The sequence below is a fragment of the Meriones unguiculatus genome, chromosome 8 (genome assembly GCF_030254825.1).
Source record: "Meriones unguiculatus strain TT.TT164.6M chromosome 8, Bangor_MerUng_6.1, whole genome shotgun sequence".
In the NCBI taxonomy this organism is placed as follows: domain Eukaryota; kingdom Metazoa; phylum Chordata; class Mammalia; order Rodentia; family Muridae; genus Meriones; species Meriones unguiculatus.
Window position 1 is genome coordinate 122,660,720 of NC_083356.1, and position 22,785 is coordinate 122,683,504.

The 22,785-nt window shown below is 43.0% G+C and overlaps 1 protein-coding gene across 1 annotated transcript in view; it reads left to right on the forward strand.

The window, feature by feature from the left end:
* Lrp2 (LDL receptor related protein 2) overlaps nt 1–22,785 on the forward strand; it is a 155,762-nt gene that overhangs the window by 25,410 nt on the left and 107,567 nt on the right. The window contains exons 2-9 of the mRNA XM_021635601.2: nt 5,303–5,410; nt 6,971–7,093; nt 8,832–8,948; nt 17,565–17,675; nt 17,996–18,112; nt 19,209–19,325; nt 20,262–20,411; nt 21,612–21,731. Coding sequence (XP_021491276.1) covers nt 5,303–5,410; nt 6,971–7,093; nt 8,832–8,948; nt 17,565–17,675; nt 17,996–18,112; nt 19,209–19,325; nt 20,262–20,411; nt 21,612–21,731 — 963 coding nt within the window. The remainder of the gene's footprint in view (nt 1–5,302; nt 5,411–6,970; nt 7,094–8,831; nt 8,949–17,564; nt 17,676–17,995; nt 18,113–19,208; nt 19,326–20,261; nt 20,412–21,611; nt 21,732–22,785) is intronic.

Here is a 22,785-nt window from a genome sequence, read left to right on the forward strand (position 1 = left end):
CATACAGTAGGTCCAATGGATACGTATATGTCCCCAATAAAAAGTAGTTGCTCTGCAAGTATTGAATAACATGTTCTGAATGGTTTGTAATGTCTATGAAGAAGGACCCCATCCTCATTTCTTCCACAAACACTAAAACAGTGTTTACAGGTAGGAATAAATCATTTGACTTTATTTTTGTGGCTTTGGTGAATTTGACATCATACTCTATGGCCCTATTTTTAAGTTTTGTTTCTAGATTTATTTTTATTTTGTATGTGGGAGGATTTTGGCTGCATGTATGTCTGTGTATTATGTGAGTGCCTGGTGCCTGTGGAGGTCAGAAGAAGGCATTGGATCCTTTGGAGCCAGAGTTACTCCTGGTTTTAAGCCGCTATGTGGGTGCTGGGAACTGAACCTCAGTTTTATTTTTCAGGAACAATAAGTGCTCTTAACCGCTGATCCATATCCCCAATCTCTTACTGTTTTATTAAAGAAAGATTTCTTTTTATTTTAAATCTCTCTCTCTGTGTGTCACACGCATGCACACGCATGAGCGTCAGAAGACAACTTCTAGGAATCTGTTCTCTGCTGCCATGGGGTTATGATCAAACTCAGGTCAAATTCTTTTACTGGCTGAGCCCATCAGCCATCTCATCATTAACACCCCCCCCCCCAGCCATTCTTTCAACCTTATATCTTCTATGAATTCTCTTCTTAGAAAAGAGGTAAATGACAGTCAATGGAACATTGTCTGAAGTCAGCTCAGTGGAGTAATTTCTGTCCCAAATCCTTCCTTTCCCCCTAGATCCTCTTAACTCATGCTTTTCCTCCCAAACTCTTGGTCCCCCTGGAGAAGTTCATGTGTCTGTTTTCAAAATCTGTGCAACTAAATAAATCACAGGGACCATTCTGCTTTCACTGAACGCAGAACAAATGTAGAGCAATTCCTTAAAAGTTCATAATTTTTGCTTCACGTCTTCATCTCAAATCCCTTGACACTGATGTTTACGATGAGTGATGGTTCGGTATAATTTCCATCTCCGACCTACATAAAAGGTCAGTCTCCTTTGGAGATTTAGGGTTATCTGTTTATAACTTTACGCTGGGTCAATGACAGCCTAGGCAGCAAATCCTACAGACGATCCTGCCCGGCCTCATGGCGGCTGGTGGACCATAATGAGCTCACTAATGAAACTGAAGCAAGACCACGGCCTTGTTTCCTGTGGTGCCTTTTGGCTGCTCGGTTCTCATCACAGAACACTAAATTGGGCCTGAAATTCTTTTGTGTCCTTAATCTGGTTTAGAAGCTATTGGGCTTCCTTTTTCCAGAGTCCCGATATGGGAAGAGGACATTTGCAGATGTCAGATAGGTGGGACCGAAGCCCACAAAAGCAATTCATGCATTCTAGTGCAACCTAAAAAAAAAAAAAAAAAGAAAAAAAATTAGGATTGGGGACTAGACAGATGGTTCAGCCCTTGTGCATTGCTTCCTCGGACCCACAAACTACCTGTAACTCCAGCTCACCGGCCTCCAGGCACCTGCACACACACACACACACACACACACACACACACACACACACACACACACCATAAAATCATTAAATTAGGAAAAAAGAATGAAAGGTTAGTATAATGGTACATTGTTTTCTCTTTTAAAAATTTTCTGCACAGGGGCTAGAGAAATGGCTTAGCTGTTCAGGATGTCCGCTCTTGAGAGGACTTGAGTTCCAGCACTCACATGAGGTGGCTCACCATTGCTTGTTGTTCAAGCTTCGGAGATCTGCACATTTGTGTATTCCTACAGGCACACAAAATTCACACACACTCACGTAAGCAGACACACATAAATAATCCTTAAAAAAACAAAAAATAACTTCTTAGTCTTTATTTCAAATTATTGCATTTGTTTTCTGCTTTTCACTTTCTTTAGAGTTTTGCTAAGTAGCCCAGGCTAGTCTTACACTCACTGTGTATGTTAATCTAGGCCAGCCTCGAAAGCATAGATTTCATGAGGCGTGGTGTAGCTTTTTCACCCAAGTGGTCCTCCTGCTGCAGTCTCCTGAGGGCTGGGATTGCAGGCATGCATCGCCATACCTGGCTTCATGTTTCTGAAGATTTAAGATCATAAATTCATTTCCTGACAGGTATGCCTTCATTATTCTACAGCGCTCAGTGCCCTGACAGAGACTATAAACGACTGTCGAGTGACCTTCTCAATCCAGTGGCTGTCACCTGCCCTGGAAAACAAACAATGACTTTTTACTTCCTCTGGATACTATCTGCTACTCCAGTTCTTATCTTAACATTTTCGTAGGCTAAGGCTTAGGCCTGGAAGCCGGGAATTCGACTACTTATAAAGAAAGCTTCTCTTTTCTTATGCCAATACCTTTGGCCTCTAAAGTTGTAAAATCCATCCCCACTTATGATTTCGATTTCCGGAATGTATCAGAATTCTTTCTGGATTTCTCCTTGTTCTGCGTGCTGCAAAAATTTTCAAAGCTTCCCCAGATCTTAGTGCGATACTGGTTTCAACATAGAGCACAGGTCCCTTCCCAACAACGCACGAGGTCTGTTGGCGGAGAACATAAATGAAAAGCCCGCCTTCATTTTTGAGTGTGCATGAAAGGGACGCAGAGCGGCGCCTTGTTTACCAGCAAGGAGCCCTCGGTGGTCTCTCTGCATTATTTGCTGCTGAATGCTAAGCAAGTTGTTGAAGCGCTCTGTACCGGAGGTTGCAGAGTGGTGTGTATCTCAAAGTTGCCATCAGGATTAATAGGCTTTGCAGGGCTTGTGAGTTAAGGCTGCTTCATTAATACAGACACATAAAAAGACACAGGAACCAATTGAGATTGGGGACACGCACCTGCAATTGTAATCAAGACCTAATCTAGACCTTTCCACGAGCAGCTTGCTTTTAAATGACAGACTTCTGACACCAAATGGAGAATTTGGGCTGAGAGACCACACAGCAATGAGAAAGTGTTTGCTCTTTTTTTTTCCTTTTTTTTTTCTTTGAGAGATGTTGTCAAACAATGCTCATTTGAGAGTTATAACAGGCATGGAAGTTCCCACTGAAAAGACGAATTTGACAAATGAATTATTGTGGTGATGCTGATAAGTTGAGAAAATTGGGTTTTGCTTTAGATAACGTAACAATTGGAAGATAAACTTAAAAGCATGGCCTATAGTTCAAATGCAAGATTTCCTATCAGTTTCAATTTTTTATGTGTGATTTTAAATAATTGGCTTTGAAGTATTTCAAAATAATTTTTAATGTCTATCTTGTAATGTCTTTTACCTTGGTATTTTAACCAAATTAGAATAAACAAAAACAAATCTTGGTTGTCTCGGCATCAAAACCTGCTTAAGAAATAGTATCAACTGTGTGGATTTTCAAAACAGGCAATATACTGTCCGAAGAATTTTCTTTCTGCAACAATCCAAAACTAAGGAGATTGTCCTTTACAGTGGCTATGGTTTTTCTATCAGGAGTGAGTAACTATTAAGAGACAAAAAAAAAAAAAAAAAAAAAAAAAAAGCATTAAACTCACGAATGTATTAGGTTGGATTACTAACAATAGGCCTGATTGATAAAAGCGGTTTAATATATGTTGTGTTAATAGATGAACCTCCGAAGCCCCTAATCTCCCAGGGAAATACTGCTCCGTAGAACAAAATCCGATGAGAAGTTCTGGGATTCCAGAGTGAGTTTGTACATTCCTTAGGGGCATTTTTGCAAGGGAGGTTGTTGTGTTTTAAAGGTAGTTGATAAGAGACCCGCACCACCAACCACCACCATGCATTAGGCTATAGAAGGTATTTGGGTGCACGGACGCCTGTACCACTCGGTACCACCATTTAGCCAAGGGAAGTTCTGACCACTTGCAGCGTACATTATAAATCAGGGTGTCACTACCAGACAATCAGATTTGAACCTTCCGTGAAACAAAGTAGGAACAGATCACTTAACTCTGTTTATGTCTTGCTGTTGACACGCCTGCATTTCCACAAGTCAGGATAACATCTTGTTTATTTATTCTAGGAGTAGGTAATTGATCTGTATATTTAGCAGAGGTGGGATTAATTACAGCCAGGAACCTGAGTTTTCTCATTTAGCACGATTGCTTAAATACAGAATGAAAACAAAATAATTTTTTTTTCCAACTTTGAAAAGTATTCCTAGTCATTGGGTGTGTGACCTAAAATTTGAGTTTTCTCCAAGCTGGGCTTGTATCAGCTGTCCTCTTTGAAAAATTTTATTTCCCTATTTGGCGCAGAATTCTTGGGACAGTCCTTGGCTAGATCCTGGGGAAGATTGCAGGATTTTCAACTGTCAAGATTAGTCCCCTGGAGATCCTAGAGGCCATGGCAGGGTATTCGTTAAACGACACGAGCTTGAAGTCCTCCCTTCTCCAGGTCCCCGCCACTTGGGTTGTGCTCATCTTTGCGGCTGTTGCAGAAACTTTGTTAGGGAGATTTGACCACGTCTACATGAGTTTTTGAGAAAGCAGCCAAAGCTGGTCTGTTTAAAACTTTGTATATATAGTTTAATAATGACTAGCCAGTTAAGAGTCATAAGGAGGGGGATTAAAACATCAGAGCTAAGCAAACGATGAGATAGTTATGTTAACCTTCTGGTTACGGGTTGCCTCTTTGTGTCTTTGTTAAATTCTACCTGACCATTTTTACAGATTGCTAATATACCAAAACATAGATATAAGAACGAACTGATTTTGTTATTATTGGATAGGAATATTAGAATTTATTATAAATAATGTGATGAAAATATTTTAAATCTTGATCAGTATTTGTTCTTTGATTGGTTCTTTAGGAAAAGGAGATGTAGAAGCCCCAAGTCTCTCTTCCGAGTGCTAGGATTAAAGGCATGTACCACCATGCCTGGTAGAGCAACCATTTTTAGACAGCAAGGTGCCTGCTATCAAATTGCTTCCTGGACAGGACGTGTCAAGGTGTCCTCCAATCAACTGTGTATGAAAATAATCTTGCAGACATCCAAATAAATGTCTTTTATGTTATCAGTGTGAAATTGCTTTCCTAATTTTACACATAATTTGCATTCTTTTGCTACCAAGTAGTTGAATATTTTTTGATTTCATCCCTCACTTGTATTTCTTTCGTGAAGTACCTTATTTTTCTTTTATTGAGAATATTTTTCTCACCTCCTCACCTTGTCTCCCATCATGACACATCTTAAAGGTTTTTTTTCTTGTTGTTGTTGTTTTTTTTTTTTTTTTTTGAGACACAGTCTCTCAGCATCCTAAGTTTGAAAACAATGTCTGTTTCTCCGTTACTGCAGACTGCGGCAGTGGGAATTTTCGCTGTAACAATGGATACTGCATTCCTGCAGCCTGGAGGTGTGATGGGACCAAAGACTGTCTGGATGACACAGATGAAATTGGCTGTCGTAAGTGAGGCGGGGCCAGGCTTGGCTGGGGTTTTGAGTGACATGAATAAGTGTTGTCTGCTCTCAGCTGTGCTTTCGTGGTAGGTTCAGGGCTCTGCTGAAGCTTTGGAGGGAGGGGCTCAGTTTAATACCAGTTCCTTGCTGTGAGCCTGCGACTGTGGCCTTTACTGAGAACGAATTTATACTTGATTTTCTGGAGCTTGAAAATTACTGTTGTTGGTTATTCACCTGGGAATTTTTTTTTAAATCAAGTGATGATATGTGAAGTACTCTGGTTTATAAATCAGGGAGAGCTTCTTTTTCCATATACGAAAAGCTGTAGAGTAACTTGTGAATTACCACAAAGAACATAACAGAAGCTAGCTTGGTGCTATGTTATTAAAAATCTAGGTAAAACAACACAATACTTTAAACCTGAAATTTGTTGTAATTACCTACTTTTAAAGCATTTCACACAGTTTTTTTTTTTTCAGCATTTTTTTTTTTCAGCTTTCAGCATTATTCTGAGTGGGTCTCAGATTAGGAAACAGTCTCGGGGTTGTTGAGCCACTTATTATGGGTACTGTGGTCACTGCTCTCAAGTCACTGACCTCAAGTCCTTGGCTATCTTTGCCCTGTAGTTGCTAGACTACAAAGTCCTTCATTCTGACAGGTCAACGGTCAGGAAGACAGGTGACAACCTGAGTGTTCTGAACTGGCCACTCTGTGGCACAGCTGAGCAGTCACACGAGAAAATGGAAGGAAAGGAAAGAGCAAGGGGGCGGGGCGGCTCTCACACTTCCCAAATACATCTTGCAAAACATCAAATTTTTACTCTGTGTTTGGGATAGAGCCTGACAGTTTTGCGTTCCTACTAACTAGTCTGTTGTTGATGCTGGTTCTTTTATTTTCCGAGTCATCGTTGAATGAGCAGAGCTCTGCTTTTGGCATGATGTTGTGGGATGTGGTTGTATGATCTTGTAATAACATGCTTTGACTCCTGGCTCCTACAGTTTAAGCAACAGGGGCAGAGTGCACAAACGGTATCGTAGGATGCCCGCATACTGGACGGTCTCCAGGTGCTCAGACCTGTCAGTGCCCTATGACTGACAGTGACATCAGCAGTGCCTGTGACAGCTAGCATTACATGGCTCTTTTACACACATTATTTACTTCATTTTTAGGATGCAAACATTAAGGCTCAGAACCCACCAACATTCCTAAAACAAGAAAATGTGGAAATAATGATTTCATTCTCGATTTCCTCCTACCATCTCACATATTTTCTATCCGTCATGATACTTTACTATTAGATGTTAAAAACCTACCAAAAAGAATATATATATATATATTTTTGCCTAAATGAGATAATTTTGTCTCAGATTTGTGTGTGTGTGTATGTTGGCTTCATTCTCTGTTTATACATTATGTGGCTGCCATTGCTGAAGTGATCCGACAGCGGTGTCAAGCGAGAGCTGATGGAGGATCTCTTCAGTCACTGCTGTTGCTTTCTGGGACATGTCTCCCAGCATAAACCCTTTTTTGTAAAAAAATTTTTTATTTATTTTTGTTTCATTTCAGCTCCCCGTTCTTGCGGATCGGGCTATTTCCTGTGTCCGACTGAGGGGACCTGCATCCCCCAGGCTTGGGTGTGTGACCAGGACATGGACTGTTCGGATGGAGCAGATGAACATCAAAATTGCCGTAAGTGTTTAGAGTGGCGGCATTTTCCTCTGATTCTTTGATGCCTCAGGTCTAGCCCGCTGCAGATTGGTGATACAGAGTGAGCTGATTCTTCATCAACACTGGGCCAGACCCGAAGCTGTCTGGTCAGAGGCTGGTAATCTCATTCAGAGGGAGGGTCCTATCAAGCGAGGCTACACAACAGACTTAGACCCCCCCCCCCGAGGCTGGGAGCTGTTAGGCTTGCCAGTCTTTAATCTGAAGTGTAAATATAAACTAGTAGCAGTGAGTGAGGCTCCCTGCTCAGGATGGCCCTGCCATTCTCTGCTCTGCGGGCTGATGGGAACTCAGGTCTATGTTTAGGTCCCAGATATTATTCTGTATTCTTCGTTAATGTAGATTTCTGGGATGAGCAGGGAGGGTGTCGTCGACAGGCGTGAAAGGAAATCTCAGTCCCTCCCGAACCGGTGCTGGGAGCACGAAACTTGCTCTTGCTTCTGTTCTCCCTCACTGCCCACGCTCACTTACCAGCTCCCGGCTGATTGGCCTCAGAACCTTCCTAGGGCTCGGCAATACTTTTCCATCCACACCTCCACCCGTGGAGTATCTTGCCATCCGAGTGGCCTGAGTAGCAGGCGCTGCTGGACACTGTTGCAAGGATACAGTTAGACTGGGTGCCTGCTCACGCCCACTAAGCAGAGGCAGGAGAATTGCCGTGAGTCTGAGGCCATTTTGGGGCAACATAGTGACTTACAGGCCAACCTGGACATAGTGAGTTCCTGCCTAAGAAATCAAAACTAAACAAAACAACAATAACAAAATGAAATATCCTATTAAAATCCTTGATTAAAAGCCGTGGCGGGGATTCCAGTGGTCTCCTGGAAGGTTCTGATGCTTAATGCTTGCATGTCTTCTTTTCTGGTCCTTTCTTAAAATGTTTTTTGGGGCAGAAAGCTTGTCCCAGCCTTATGTCTTTGTGCGCACGGTCTGGATGCTCACTGTGACAGTCCTTTTGTCCATTTGGGTCAGCTAACTTCCTGCCCCCAGCCGAGTATGGAAACTGTCCCTGTCTATTCTCCTCTTATATCAGGGGAAGTTGCCTTTGCTATTCTTCTCCTCCCCACACTCCATCACCTCCCTCTCCCAGCAGAGTAGCTGAGGCCGGTCTGGAACACTGATCCTCTTGCCTCTACCTTGCCCTTCCAAGTCCTGGCCATCAACTCATTCCTTTAACACCAATGCTGTGATTCCTATGTGTCTGAGCCACTCCGGTCATTTTCTTTTTTTTAAACATACTTATTTACTTACGTGTTTAATGTGTATACTTTTGCTCTGTGGGCATGCAGGAGCCCGAGAATGGCAGAAGAGGGCACTGGATCCTGTGGAACAGGAGAGGTGGGGGGTTGGGAGCCATCATGTGGGTGCTGGGACTTGGTTTTTGGGTCTTGCATAAGGGCAGCAAGTGTATCTTTCTCCGCTTGTACCTACCAATCTTTGTAATGCCCACATCTTCCTCATTGTCTGTCACACACCTTTTAAATTTGTTTTACTCGACACATGTTAACAGCTAAGGTCTGTACTTCATAGTGCAACGCCTTTGATTTTACATGTGTCACTGTGAAATGTCTGTCCAGGATATGCTCTGCTCTCTGCTTGTTTTTGCTCTCCGGTATCATGATCCCTATTTGGTCGTGATCAATGGCTAGTCTCTATTTGGCAATAACTGTAAACAGAGTTCTCCTTCCTTTTCTCTCCCCAGGTGGGACCACATGCTCAAGCCAGCAGCTGACATGCTCCGACGGTCAGTGTGTTCCCATGGAATACAAGTGTGACCGCGTCAGCGACTGTTCCGACGGCTCGGACGAGAGGAACTGCCGTGAGTCTGCCTCGCTCTTTGCACAGCGCTTGCTTTCACCCTTGGCATTTTAATCAACTTGTTAGGTTTGTTGATGGACAGAAATGCCTACAATGCATCTCTTGTTGCTGAAATCTCTTGGCAGATTCTTTTGTGGATTAGGGGTGACGGTCTGATAGCAGTGTATTTTTAACAAGACATTCTGTTTGTCCTGCACGTCAAGGTTTTGAAGTAAGAAACTTTTAGCATTACAAGGCTCCTTGAATAATGGAGCACAAAATCTATTTTTATCAAAACCTATAGTATTGTTGAAATGCTCTGATCAAGTTTCTCAGTTTTTCTCCTTTTGCACACTCTGTATTTTCCATATTACTTTGGAAAACAGTTACATTTTGAAAATGTATTTCTGTGTAATAATAATATTTAGATCGGTTTAGAACTGATTGCCACAAAGTTAGGCATATAAATTCCTATATGTATTCTCTGCCTAATGTTTAAATAATAACAGTCAAAATAAATACTGCTGCACTACATACTTGGTAAAAAGCAGAGGTTTATAGAAACCTGCTAGGCGCTGGGCGTGATGGGAGGCAGAGGCAATGATTTCTAGACCTGCCACCATGTCTTCATATCTACGTAGCAAGTTCTAGGCTGGCCAGGGTTACACAGTGAGACCCTGTATAAGGACACAGGAGTCTTTACTTGCTGAGCAGTCTCAGCAGCCCTTAATCAATCAACCTTTAGAATACAGAGCAAGTGCTCCTTTGTTAAATCGTATTTGCTTTAGTGTATTGAGTTCTCACAAAGCAGGAAATTAGGAACCTCCATACTTCCTGTTGTGCGGCTGGAATGATGGTCCTCTCTGGGCCCAGCCCCCGAGTCACCTGGCTTGTAACTCCAGTACTGGCGAGGCGGTGCCTCTGACCTAATGGGCGACTGGGCACACCTGAGGACACACTCCGGGCAGACACACACGAACACACATAATTAGAAATCCTTTCAGAAAAGCGCCAGTACGGGTGTGTAGGGGGACCACGAGTGTTTGAATCTCTTGCGGGGAAGGAAGGGCACTCACCAGCTGCCCTGTAACCACTGTAAATTGGTGTGATAAACACTCCCATTCCATGGGGATTGTAAAGGAGGAGTCCGGATTCTAATCCACATCTCAGCGGGTCTTGTGCATCCCAGACGGGCCCCAATCTTACTGTGAACTTGAACCCCTAGTCCTTCTAAGTGCTAGGGTTAGACACATAGTAATCACTACGCCCAATTTCTACTTTGCAATAGGAATGAAAGTTTATGTAACTATTTTTCTTCCTCTGAGACAGGGTCTCGCTGTGTAGCTCTGGCTGTCCTGCATTTGTAGAAAGCTGTCTGCCTGTGCCTCCTGAGTCCTGGGACTAAAGCCGTGAGCTACCACACCTGGCTGATAGTTTGTATTTTAAAAAGTTATTTTTTTTTAAAGATTTATTTATTATGTATAGGAGTACTCTATCTGCAATGTACACCTGCACACCAGAAGAGGGCATCAGATCACATTCTACATGGTCGTGAGCCACCATGGGGTTGCTGGGAGTTGAACTCAGGACCTCTGGAAGAGCAGCCAATGCCATTGAGCCATCTCTCCAGCCCCTAAAAAGTTACTCTTTTTTGTTTGTTTGTTTTGAGACAGGGTTTCTCGGTGTAGCCTTAGCTGTCCTAGACTCACTTTGTAGACCAGGCTGGCCTCGAACTCATGGAGATCCCCTGCCTCTGCCTCCCCGAGTGCTGGGATTGCAGGTGTGTGCCACTGTGCCCGGCTTGGTTAAAAAGTTAAGGGAATGAGGGGCGGGGAAAAGCATTGCTGAGCTCTCCTTCATCAGTGGTACTTTGCTTTTTTAAACATTAATTTGGACATATAGCAGCTGTGCGTTGCTTTAATGTTCATATGTGATCAAGGGTTAAGTGAGAAACCAGAAGCCAGACATGTTTTCTCTCTCGTTTTTGCAATTATTTTGTCCAGGAGTCATTGCTTGTGGACTAACCTAAAACAAACTTGTGGTTATGACTTTGTTCCCCTTTCCTTAGAAATAAGAAGATGGGCCTTGATCTGTCAGATACCCAGAAATCATTCGCAGATAGGAATGAGTGGGGGAAAAGCTCCAGCAAATTTATTTCCCCAATATCTGAAGACCGGGAAGCTTGACTGTTATTTGCAGTTCTGCCCGTGAGACCAGACCTCTCTGTTAGGATCTCTACCCTTTCAAGTTCCTTAAGCCAAGACATTGCCCTCCGAGACAGAGCACCTTGTGTCCATTCCCGGAATTCCTTTCCAGTACAAGGAAGGTGGAGAGGGGGTCGGAGGGGGTCGGGCGGGCGTGGGGGAGGTTAGAGAATGGATGGGAGCAAAGCGAGATAAATGGATTGTCTGTAAAGTCAGGACGTAGGCATTGGTGAGACCTGTTTGCGATCCTAGAGGGAGGCTGATTCAGGAGGATCTTGAGTTTGAAGCCAGAGCTCCTGTCACCCCCCCCAACTTATGAAATCTCTGTGACATAAGAGATGCATAATGCAGCTGACCTCTTTTCCTACTACATTTTCATATGCTTTAGGTAATTTTGATTATTCTACACATTGAAGAACATTACTACCTATGTTAAAGTATTACTGCCTTTGAAAAATAGGTATAGGTCCACCCCCAACCCCACCTCTCCGGTTATTTTATTACTTAACCTGCTCATCTGTAAAGTGACATCTGATATTAAACAACTTGTCCATTTCTTTCTTTTTTTCTTTTCTTTTTTTTTTTTAAAGGAAAAGAAATATTCAAAACCGCAGTCCATTTTACTCGTAATGGGATTAGCATCAAGCAAAACCACTCATGCAGAGTCTTAGATAAACATTAGAACAATGTACCAATTATGGGCCATTCATTTCATATACTGAAGTGACTTTTGGTTGCTCAAAAAAAAAATAGTAGCCGTTTTCAGGCTGCGTGAAAAAGATCATTTTGTTTTATTGAGTGAGCACCAGATAGGAACGGTTTTGGTGTGAGTAAAGCTATCGTTAATTATCGTGGGTTTGCAGCCCTCTCTTTTGTTACTTAGGAATGCTAAAGAATGGGTAAAATCCCTGTTACAATGGAGGCTTTCTTGCTGGTAAGCGGAGGTATTTGGTCTGCCTGCCACCGGGGCTGCTTTGTCCCCGGCGTTTCATTTCTATTGACTTTCTGTCCAGAATTTAAACATTTTTCTTTCTACGTCTAACGGCGGAAACTCCAGCTGGGGTGGCAGTTGGACGGGAGTGATGAAGACAGGGTCACCCTGGACTGTGAGGGCTTTCGTGAAGAACGCACTGTTTCTTAACGTCAGCTCACAACCGGCTGCCCAGTGAGCCTTGCTCAAGTGACCCTGGCGCGCATATCACAGTACAGTTGCACCTGCTTAACATTCTCATGCTGAGCCAGGGTTCTGGGTCCTGAAATTTGAGGAAAAAGGCAGAGGGAAAAAAATATTTTTTTAAAAAATTTAGTCTCCCTTCAAACAAGAACTTTATAAATATCTCCCATCTTCATAAAAAAAATTCTAAGATTACAGTTAGCTGTTAGCCAGTTTCTCTGTACCCTGTCACCACAAAGCCACACACAGCTCATCTTAAGGACTCCATTTGCTTTCTCTCTCTCATAACTTGAGATATGGTATATATAATCATATAGCTATATATGTATATATAGCTACTTGGCCTGCAGCCAATCCAACTTACAGGGGTTCCCAATCACCAACATTTTGTTATAGCTAGCAGTTCTTGTTCAAATCTTACCTTATTCAGGAGTTGTTATTACTATTATTTTACCCCGTTCTTTTTTTATTTGGTGAATTTTTGTATATACACTGCTCTATTTTTGTAATATTCTGGGGAGCATTTACGTTGAGGTCTGTTACTCCACCTCCTCAAATTCCATAGCTCCACCCAAAGTGCCTTGATATTTGCGGTATGAAAGAACTTTTCATATTTATTATATTAATTTGGATTTTTGAGACACCAGTTTTCCATGTAGCCCAAGCTAGCCTGAAACACGTATGGACCTCTTCCTCCAGAGTGCTGGGTTTGCAGGTGTGTGCCACCATGGCCGGCTGATTATTTTGTATCTTCACATTATGCATATTAATTATACATAATAGCTGAGGCAATTTAAAGGCTGTGAAAATTTGATCTAACCATTCTCTCTCCACCCCCCTCCTCCTTTTCTGCCTCTGCCTCTCAACAGGGTCTTGCTAAGTAGTCTGAGCTGTCCTCAGACTCAAGGTCCTCCTGCCTGAGCCTCCTGAGGGCTGGGGTTACAGATGCATGCCATTGCAGGTGGTTTTTGTTCAAACTCAGGTAGATTTCAGTATTTAAATGTTGAATGGGACAGAATGGAATAGAATGCAGGGCTGAGATGAAGGCAGCGTTCTTGAATATCTGCTCGCACATACTGACTTTCTCCTGGCAGCTGGATTGAGTGACACTGTGTCTGGTGATTGGAATTCTGAGGTGAAGCTGGCCACTGCGACTAAGCAGGAGGAGAAGGTAGACATAAGGCCAAGGTGTTGGGTAACTGTGACAACACATAGTACCTTCTGTGTTGGAGCAGTGCCACTAATATGGTATATGTCATAAATGTGTACACATACAGACACCAGTTTGCTATGTAGCCCAAGCTAGCATAGTGCACCTTCGCACTCTGAGCCGTTTACTCTTGTGTTAGAGCGTATGTTTGAAGTCTGTGTGTAGGCAGAAGGAGGGCTGCATCTCTTGGCTAATCTCAGGCCACTGCGTACAGACGCTAGGAGGGAACTTGGGGCTTTAAACCAAACTGGCATCTTTGTAGAATAGGCTAGGTGGTAAAAGGCTGTGGAGCTGGCCTCAACTTTCTGGGAAGTTGTCAGAAAGAAACCCAATGCTTTCAGCTACTTTGTTCCCCTCCCCCTTCCTGCTTTTTCCCTTCCTTTCTTCTTTCTGTCTGTCTCACTCTGTAGCCCAGGTTAGTCTAGAATTTACTTTGTAACCCAGATTGGCCTTAAATTTGCAGCCTGCAGAGTATTGGGCTTGATTTTTTTTTCCCTGTTGCTATTTCCACTCATGATCAGTTTCCTATTATTTACTCTGATGCCTTGTGGAACCAGATTTCTTGACTTTGAATTCTGGTTCTCCAGCTTACCTCTTGGGTGCTTCAGGCTCCTCATCTATAAAACAGAAAATAATCAGTGTTCACCTCATGTGGATAGAAAAAAAATCCCATGTATGTTGAACACTTCACATGTTTCCAGGACCTAGTTTCTGATATGTTGTTGATAATAATATTTCCTTATTAAACCTTATGGGTTGTAGTCCTTACTGAGTGTTGGTTTTACTAGTCAAACTAGTAAACTTTTTCTAGCAAATCATTATATCCCCTGGATTAGCTTGTTTGGGAGCAGAGTACAAAATACTGAGTGAAAGAAGGACTCTAGGATCTTTGAAGAGTCCAGGTATTTGGCTGCATTCACGGGTCAGTAACTTCTTGTTCACCTTGGGATCTTGGGCCTCTCTCTCTCGCTCTTTTCCTGACAGGTTTTTTTTTTTTTTTCTCTTCTGTGTAGCCCTGGAACTTTGTATACCAAGGCTTATAGAACTCTGCTGCCCAAGTGTTGGAATTAAAGGCATGGGCCACCATTGCCCAGCGAGCTTTAGTTTTCTTAATATGCGTTGAAGATGCCTTCTCTTTATAATGAGTTTACCCTCCCTCTATCCCTCCCTTGCTCCCTCCCTCCCTTTCCTTTTCCCACAGGATCTCTATGTGCCCTGGCTGACCTGGAACTCACTATGTGGATCAGGCTGGCCTCTCAACTCCCCCACCTGCCTCTGCCTCCCAGATCCTGGGACTAAAGGCCCATGCATTCTTTTCTTTTCTGTCTTTCTTTCTTTTAAAACAGTATTCAGATAATGAAGAATAGTGCCTTAGAGCTGTTTTTTTCTCTGGGGTAAATGATGCCATTCTTAGAGATTTAGGTACTCTACTGTATATGGAAAATACTGTAAACAGAAATTAATCAGTGTTCACCTCATGTGGATAGAAAAAAAAAATCCCATATATATTGAACAATTTACATGCTTCCAGGACCTAGGTTCAGGACCTGGCTTCCTCCTTGATTCTGGCTTTGTTTTGAGATGTTAGTCCTGGCTTTCGTGGATCTCACTGAGCAGCTCTGCCTGCCTCTTCGGGTTCCATCATGCCTGGTCCTCTTAGCTATGTAAATAGAACTATAGCAGGAAAGCTTCTTGCACAAAACCAAATCATTTAAAGGGAGAACAATGTTGTACGCCTATTTTGTGGCAGATGTCACAACAAATGACCCCATTGGGACAGGAGGAAAAGGAAGGAGCAGGGTGTGTTCTGAAGAAGTGTGACATTTTTGTCTTAGTTAATTGGCCCTTGAACAAGGCTCAGAAAGAAGCTGGTGCTGTCTGGCATTGTTTTCTCACAGTTCACTTTCTCTGCTTCACAATTCTTCAAGACACGGTGGTCAATGGATGGCTTTGCTCCATGGTTAAAAAAAATGAGGTTAGGTATAGGCTTGCTAAATACATAAACTCACAAAGAAGGGAGTTAGTTATTGCCCAGTTGGGAAACTCACCCAATTATGACTTTTTGCTCTCTAGCTTAGCTTGAAACACCTCAACAGTTTTAGCAAGGGAAATTTGGGTGGATATCCAAAGGGAGATGAACCTCAAATTATCTACACATAGAAAAGACCAGAAGGTGTGCAGGCTTTGGGGTTGGGAGTTGTCCTCTTTTGTTTGAGAGAGATTCATTATCAGTGTAGATGGAGACAAAATAGCTGTTTGCTCCTCATTGGGAGAGCTGACCTCTGGCCATCCTAATATCACCCTGATGACATCAAGCTGGCTGTTAGCTGCTGGGAAAGAGCCTTTTCACTGGGTGCTGATTTAACTCTCCTTTAAGTTTTATGGTTGGAGAAAACAACAGCCCTGCCCAGCACATTGATTCCAGATCCTTCCTAGCCATAACAGTTACCTTAAATGTGGTAGCCACAGTCCAAACCCAAATAAACTTTCCCCCTGACAGGTGGCTTATCTGTGGCAGAGGGCTGGCTTTCTTGGCTTGATGCTGCTCTTAGAGGGCTAGATAACACGTTGACTCCTGGAACTATCTGGCACATGGTGTTGGGAGAGGGGGAGGGGGGAGGGAATTGAGTGAGGCCCTCACCTGGCTTTTTGCATCTCTAGAAGGCAGAATTAATAAACAGAGTTGTGTGGCCCATTAGAGGCACTTTGGCAGAGTAGCAGCTCCATAACGAAAGGAAAGCAGAGGTCTAAGTACGAACTCAGTTTCGGGCTATCGTAAACTGTTAATTTTCAGAAGTAGACGCACCCAGAGAGCAAACTCATGATGTCACCTGACGGCCTGACCCCACTGTTTTTCTTAGTTCTTCATTCTCATAGACAAAGAGGGTGTTCTTTAACTTTTTAAAGATTTGTTTGTATTTTCTGTGCATTGGTATTTGGCCTGCATGTACACCTGTGTGAGGGTGTCAGAGCCCTTGGAACTGGTGTTACAGACATGGTCATGAGTCACTGTGTGGTTGTTGGAAACTGAACTCAGGACCTCTGGAAGAGCAGCCATTGCTCCTAAATGCTGAGCCACCTCCCTAGCCCCCTTCCCACTCACCCCAGCTTTTTGAGCAGAGTTTCACTCCGTGTGCCAGGCTAGCCTGGAACTCACTATGTAGCCCAAGCTTTCTTTCCTCCAACTTATAATACCGTTGCCTCTGCTCCTTGGAGTTATAGTTTTGAGCTGCCATCCTTGGCTAATAGTGAACAATTTATTTTTCAGTACGCTGAGTGTTCTTCCAATTTCTGATTCTCAAGTAAGGTGTGATCCACGAGCTAAAGGGTGTCATTATGTGAAGAGCAAAAGAGACAAAACACAACGTGTGTCCTTTGTGACACACAAATACGGAGAAACATCGGAGGTTTGGGAACTCACAGTGTGGTCCTGGATCAGTATCCATGGATACTGAGGGATGACAGTCATTTGTGCTTGGGGAACAGTTACGCCTTTCAAAGCTGTTTACTACACATTGCTTTCTTTGGCTCTTCTACTCTGTGTGTTATTAATCTATGATGACGAGGGGAGTAAGTATGTTGAGCAAATAGCCACTTGCTATTTTCTCTGCCTTTGGCCAAAGAAGTCTGTTGACCTTTAGGCTTGTCCTCATCCCCTTCAATGAGAGAAATGTCCCTTCACTTCTCAGAATGTATATAGCAGTACCTGAGTTTTCTAGGATGTGATTTGTATTATAGAGGAGGAAGTTCCATTTTGAAGCCCTATATATTTTCCAAGTCTACAACGTGCATCTCAAAAGCTGCTTCTTTAGGGAGGTATCTCTTGGCTCCCATAACTTCCTGCGGTGACGTCTTGGTGATTTCTACATTTGTATGTCATTTACTGTGGGTCACTATTTAATGAGTGCACCTTTCCCTCATCCCGTCTGCAGGAGCTCAGGGACCATCTCACATTGAGCGCCTAACGTATGGCAGTCACTCAGGTCATGTCCATTAAGAGGAAGCCTTCCTTTAAGGTTTCTTAGCTATCTGTTTTTTTTTCTTAAACAGATTACCCAACATGCGATCAACTGACCTGTGACAATGGAGCCTGTTACAACACGAGCCAGAAGTGTGACCAGCGGATTGATTGCAGGGACTCCTCTGATGAAGCCAACTGCAGTAAGTCATGCCCGTTAGAGGTGTGGTGGCAAGCAGAGGCTGGCTTGTAACGACTTGAGGGGCAAATATACACAGATACGTACATTTCTTCCCACTGAATCCATATTCTTTATTTGAAATCATCCACCATGGGGAGTTATTTACACCATGGAGTTTGGCAGAAGCTACAAAATGGCCATTCCCCAAGGGCTGGTTACATCAGCACTCCATTGCCACGGGTCACTTTTAAAATGTGAGGTAGCATCTTGCGATGAAATTAGACGGTGACCACCCAAATGAAAGGATTTCATTTTCTTTTTCTCTTTAATCTTGTGTCCCAGCGGCCGCCATGTGCTCGAACAAAGAATTTGAATGTGGCAGTGGAGAGTGTATCCTTCGCGCCTACGTCTGTGACCACGACAACGACTGTCAAGATAATAGTGATGAACACAATTGCAGTACGGTGATTTCCTTAGGCTGGGTCCAATGTGAAGGGGTAGTTCTTTCTCTCTCCTATCACATCACATTCGAAGAAGAGTCTCCATTTGGCAGAGGAAGCCACGTGTTAATGGAAGGGCTATTGCTCCAGCTTTATTATCATTGCTTGACCTGTGTTCCTTTATCCTCCTTGGATCTTAGTAGAATGAACAGTTGCTGATAGACAGCTCGCTTCCTTTCCTACGTTCTTTGTGACGACAGGGTTGCAAGTCACAATATGTCCCAGGACTCTAATCTTCTTATTAATTTTATTTTTGTTTTTTTTGAGACAGAGTTTTCCCCCATTGTCCTGGATCTCAAATTGTAGACCAAGCTGGCCTTCAGACTTAGAGATCTGCCTGTCTCTGCCTCCCGAGTGCTGGGATCAAAGGCGTGCACCACCACCGCCTGGCGAAGACTCTGATCTTGACTGTAGAGCTTGAGGGAAAGGAGCTTCCTCCTAACAATAACTGCAGCTCAGATTTTGAAATTCTTACTGCGTTAAATGTAGAAGGCTGGGAATTTTCCTACAGTGGCCATAGATGCCCTTCATTCCCTGTGTCTTTCCTTACCCTAGAAGCATGTCTGTGTCTTAGCTCTTGGGGTATTATAAAGTTAGAAAATCAGCTCCCATGAGTCACCAGCTCTCTGGGTGATCTCTCATCTGCTTTGATGGGCTGGTGCCCCATCTCCCTGTTTTTCTGGGAGTTAGGTCTTGGAACCTGGGCGTTATTTGAGCGAATAAAATAAAGAGAATTAGGATGGAGTGGGTTTTGGTGTAGATGAGAGTTGCAATGCTTGTGGTGAAAATAAATGCTGAGTGTTGGCATTTCTATAGTCTTGATTACTGCACATTTTCTGATCTCTGACACCCATGTTCATTTCCTAGAGTCAAAGCTGCTATCATCATAATCATCTTCCTCCTCCTCTTCCTCCTTTTTCTTCTGTTTGTCAAGATACCAAGGCTCAGACCAATATAAAATCTTCGGTTTGTAGGAGCTCAGGGTGGGCAGTGAATGAACGCTTTGATTTTCCCCAGGGATGGCGCCTTTGTAGTGCTCTGTTGCTCTTTTCCAGAGTATGACACCTGCGGAGGCCACCAGTTCACTTGCTCCAATGGCCAGTGCATTAGCCAGAACTGGGTGTGTGATGGAGACGATGACTGCCAGGATGCTGGTGATGAAGAGGGATGCGGTAAGGACTAGGCCAGATTCCTATCGAGAGTCGTTTTCCTCCCTTAGAAGTTAAAAGATGGTGACCCCACTGGAACCCAGATACAACAGTATAATTAATTAATCCTCTCCCTCCCCACGTTATTATTAAGGACATTCCCTTCTCTCTTTTTTTTTGGTAAAGATTTATTTGTTTATGTATATGAGTGCTCTGTCTTTCTATACACCTGCATGTCAGAAGAGGGCATCAGATAGTCATGAGCCGCCATGTGGTTTCTTGAAATTGAACTCGGGACCTCTGGAAGGGCGACCAGTGCTCTTAACCAGTGCTAGAGCCATCCCTCCAGCCCTGGTTGCTTTTTCCTTCAAGACTACGTGTTTTACTGATGTAAAAGTGATAAACCAGGGAAAGAGGGAAAATGCAGCTTGTTTTAGACTGCAGAGCCTGTAAGAATGTCTTAGGCCTGTGGTAAAACGGGCATTTCGGCTTTGAGTCACTGAAGGATGGGCCCTGCTCCGAGCACTGGGATGGAATTCAGGGTGTCAACTTGTCATTTAAGAAGAACATTGCCTTGGCACTCATTATGCTGCTGCCACCAACAGCTCCTCCAATGGTTCTTGGAGGAAACCTACCCAGCAGTTTTCTCTCACTGTTCCAGTCCCAGAAAGAAGGGGGACTCTTATTCTGGAAGAATCATTGGTTGTATTTTTGGTGTTCCAGAAGAACACCATTTTTGATTTATAGTTTTCCTTTGATTATCAATGTCTGTTGGCTGCCACATTCAGAAAATGTGGCATTTAAGTAATGACATTTGGTCACATTTGATCAATAAAAAGGCTGGTGCTAGACTTGATTGCAACAGATAAGTTATTTGGATTCTTGTCTCTCACCTGGACCATGTCATGTCTTCTTTTTTTATTAAGAGTGTCTGTAACTATTTCTTTTTTCCCCTTTCAGAAAGTAGCCAACGTTATCATTCATGTTACCCAAGAGAATGGGCTTGTCCAGGGTCTGGGCGATGCATCTCAATTGATTCAGTTTGTAATGGAGTTCCAGACTGTCCAGGAGGAGAAGATGAAAACAACGCCACCAGCGGAAGACAGTGTGGTGAGTGTGGGAAAGGCATGCGGGTTTCTTCCTGAGAAGAACGTGTCTAGAACAGATTCTCAAATGCAGAGGATATCAGTTGGCATTTGAGCAACCAAATACCTCAACTGAATTGCTTCAGTGACAAACAGTCACTGTTTCTTGTGGTAGTTCTTGCCCACTGTCATGTCACGATCGCCCGTAATCGGTTTCATGATGGTGGAAAGAGCAGAACCTATTATTCAAACACTTTAAAGTCTCTGCGCGTGTCACGTTTGCTAATGCATTGACTACAGCATGCCATTTGGGTGAGGCCAGGATGGAATGAAAGTACATGCCAACAGGGAAAATTGTTTTAGTATCAATGTCGGTGACTCTAACACGGGAGGTTTCTATTTTGTGTGGTACCTGGGCTTTGACCTAAGGATTTAGGATTGTTATGCAAAAGCTCCACCCACTGATCTTTGCCTTCTGTCTTGTTACATACATCTGATGTCTTGTTCTATACTGGTCTTAAAAAGAAGCTTCTGGTTCCTAGGGTATATATGTCCTGTGAACTATTTTCCAGTGTATAAGCACCCTTTTATCTCCCTCTCCCCAGCCAGCTCATCAATTCTGAGAACAGCTCACATCTCAAAGGGGAATACAGTTTTGAACTTGACCTCCTTATATGGACACTAAGTCAATTGGTGATTTTGCAGATGAGTACATGTAATTCTAACTCCAAGAATGCTCCCCCGCCCCACAGCTGACCACACTTGTCATATCTAAATGTCCTTCCATTTAATTTGGAAGATTTATTATAAGAGCTTAAGAATAAACAAATGATATGTAATCATTGCTCAAAGCTTAGAAAAGAGACATTAACAGGAAGAAGAAGGAAAAAAAAACCAAACCACTAATCTCTTGAAACCCTATTATTTGAAGCTGGCCACAGTTAGAAATACCAAAGCTTATGACCTGATTTTTCCTGAATGGCACTAATAGTCTTTTATACCCACAGGTAACAGAAGTTCTAACATTAAAATAAAAAATGGGTTTAAGAAACACAGATGAAGCATTTGCTACATAGTATCGCAGGAGGTTTCCTTACATAGTATTTGCAGGCGGGTTTCCTTGCTCTACTGCATGCTCATTTGGCTTCTCCATTTGGAAATTATTAGGTAAACTAGTCTCTTCCTGGGTCTATGCACTTAGCAGTTTCTCTTCTTCTCGGTCTAGGCACGGACATCTGCTCTGTCTTAAACTGTGAGTACCAATGCCACCAGACCCCGTTTGGAGGAGAATGCTTCTGCCCCCCAACTCATATCATCAACGCCAATGATAGCCGTACTTGCATTGGTAAGTGTCAGCGAGGCGCGCCATGTATTTCATCAGAGTGTAGACTAAAGGTGCTACAAACTCTGAAACCTGGGCCATTTCAGCCCCGAGGCTTTTATGAGGTGACAAGCTAGAGAGTGGAGTTGGCTAGTGACTTGGGCCTGTTCACTACCTGATTTGCTCCCTTTTGGAATATTTAGAGGTGCCAGTGCTGGCTTTCTTTTTAAATTTTAAGTTAGCACAAACAGTATGGGGTTTGATTCGCCTTCTTACCTCCTTTCATTCATCTTCCTGACCACCTATTGCATTTTTCCACACCCCAATAACCTGCTTTCCCCCCCTTTGTCACATGTCTTATGCCTGTGTCTCCTTTTCATAACCTTCTTTCTTTCTTTCTTTCTTTCTTTCTTTCTCTCTCTCTCTTTCTTTTCTTTCTCTCTCTCTCTCTCCCTTCCTTCCTTCCTTCCTTCCTTCCTTCCTTCCTTCCTTCCTTCCTTCCTTCCTTCCTTTGTTCCTTTCTTCTTTTCTTTCTCCCCTGCCCCCTTTGAGACAGGGTTTCTCTGTGTAGCCTTGGCTATCCTGGACTCACTTTGTAGACAAGGCTGGCCTTGAATTCACAGAGTTTCATACACATACACACACACACACACACACACACACACCACACAAATAAATAAATATTTCAGGAAAATATTTCTTCTGAAAAAATTTCCAAATTTTTAAATTCTAATTTGTTCAATAAGTACTGAATTTGGATAAACCTCATGAAGCTATTCAGATTTTACTATCATCGTTGGGCTCGAACATAACTATACATTTTTGAACATAGTTGACCTTAGTAACTGTCGTACTCAGAAACTGAGAAAATGAGGCTGGAAAATCAGGAGTTAAAAGTCGTCCTTGGCTGCGTAGTAAATTTGAGGCCCGCCTGGACTGCAGGAGACCCTGTGGCTCATGTCTGTCTCGGTGAGACTGAGAAAAGTCTAGATTATTGTAAACATCCATCCAGGTTTCTAATAATTTCAAGCCATTTTGTAGATAACATGCTCCCTGAAACGGACATGTTCTCCCGTGT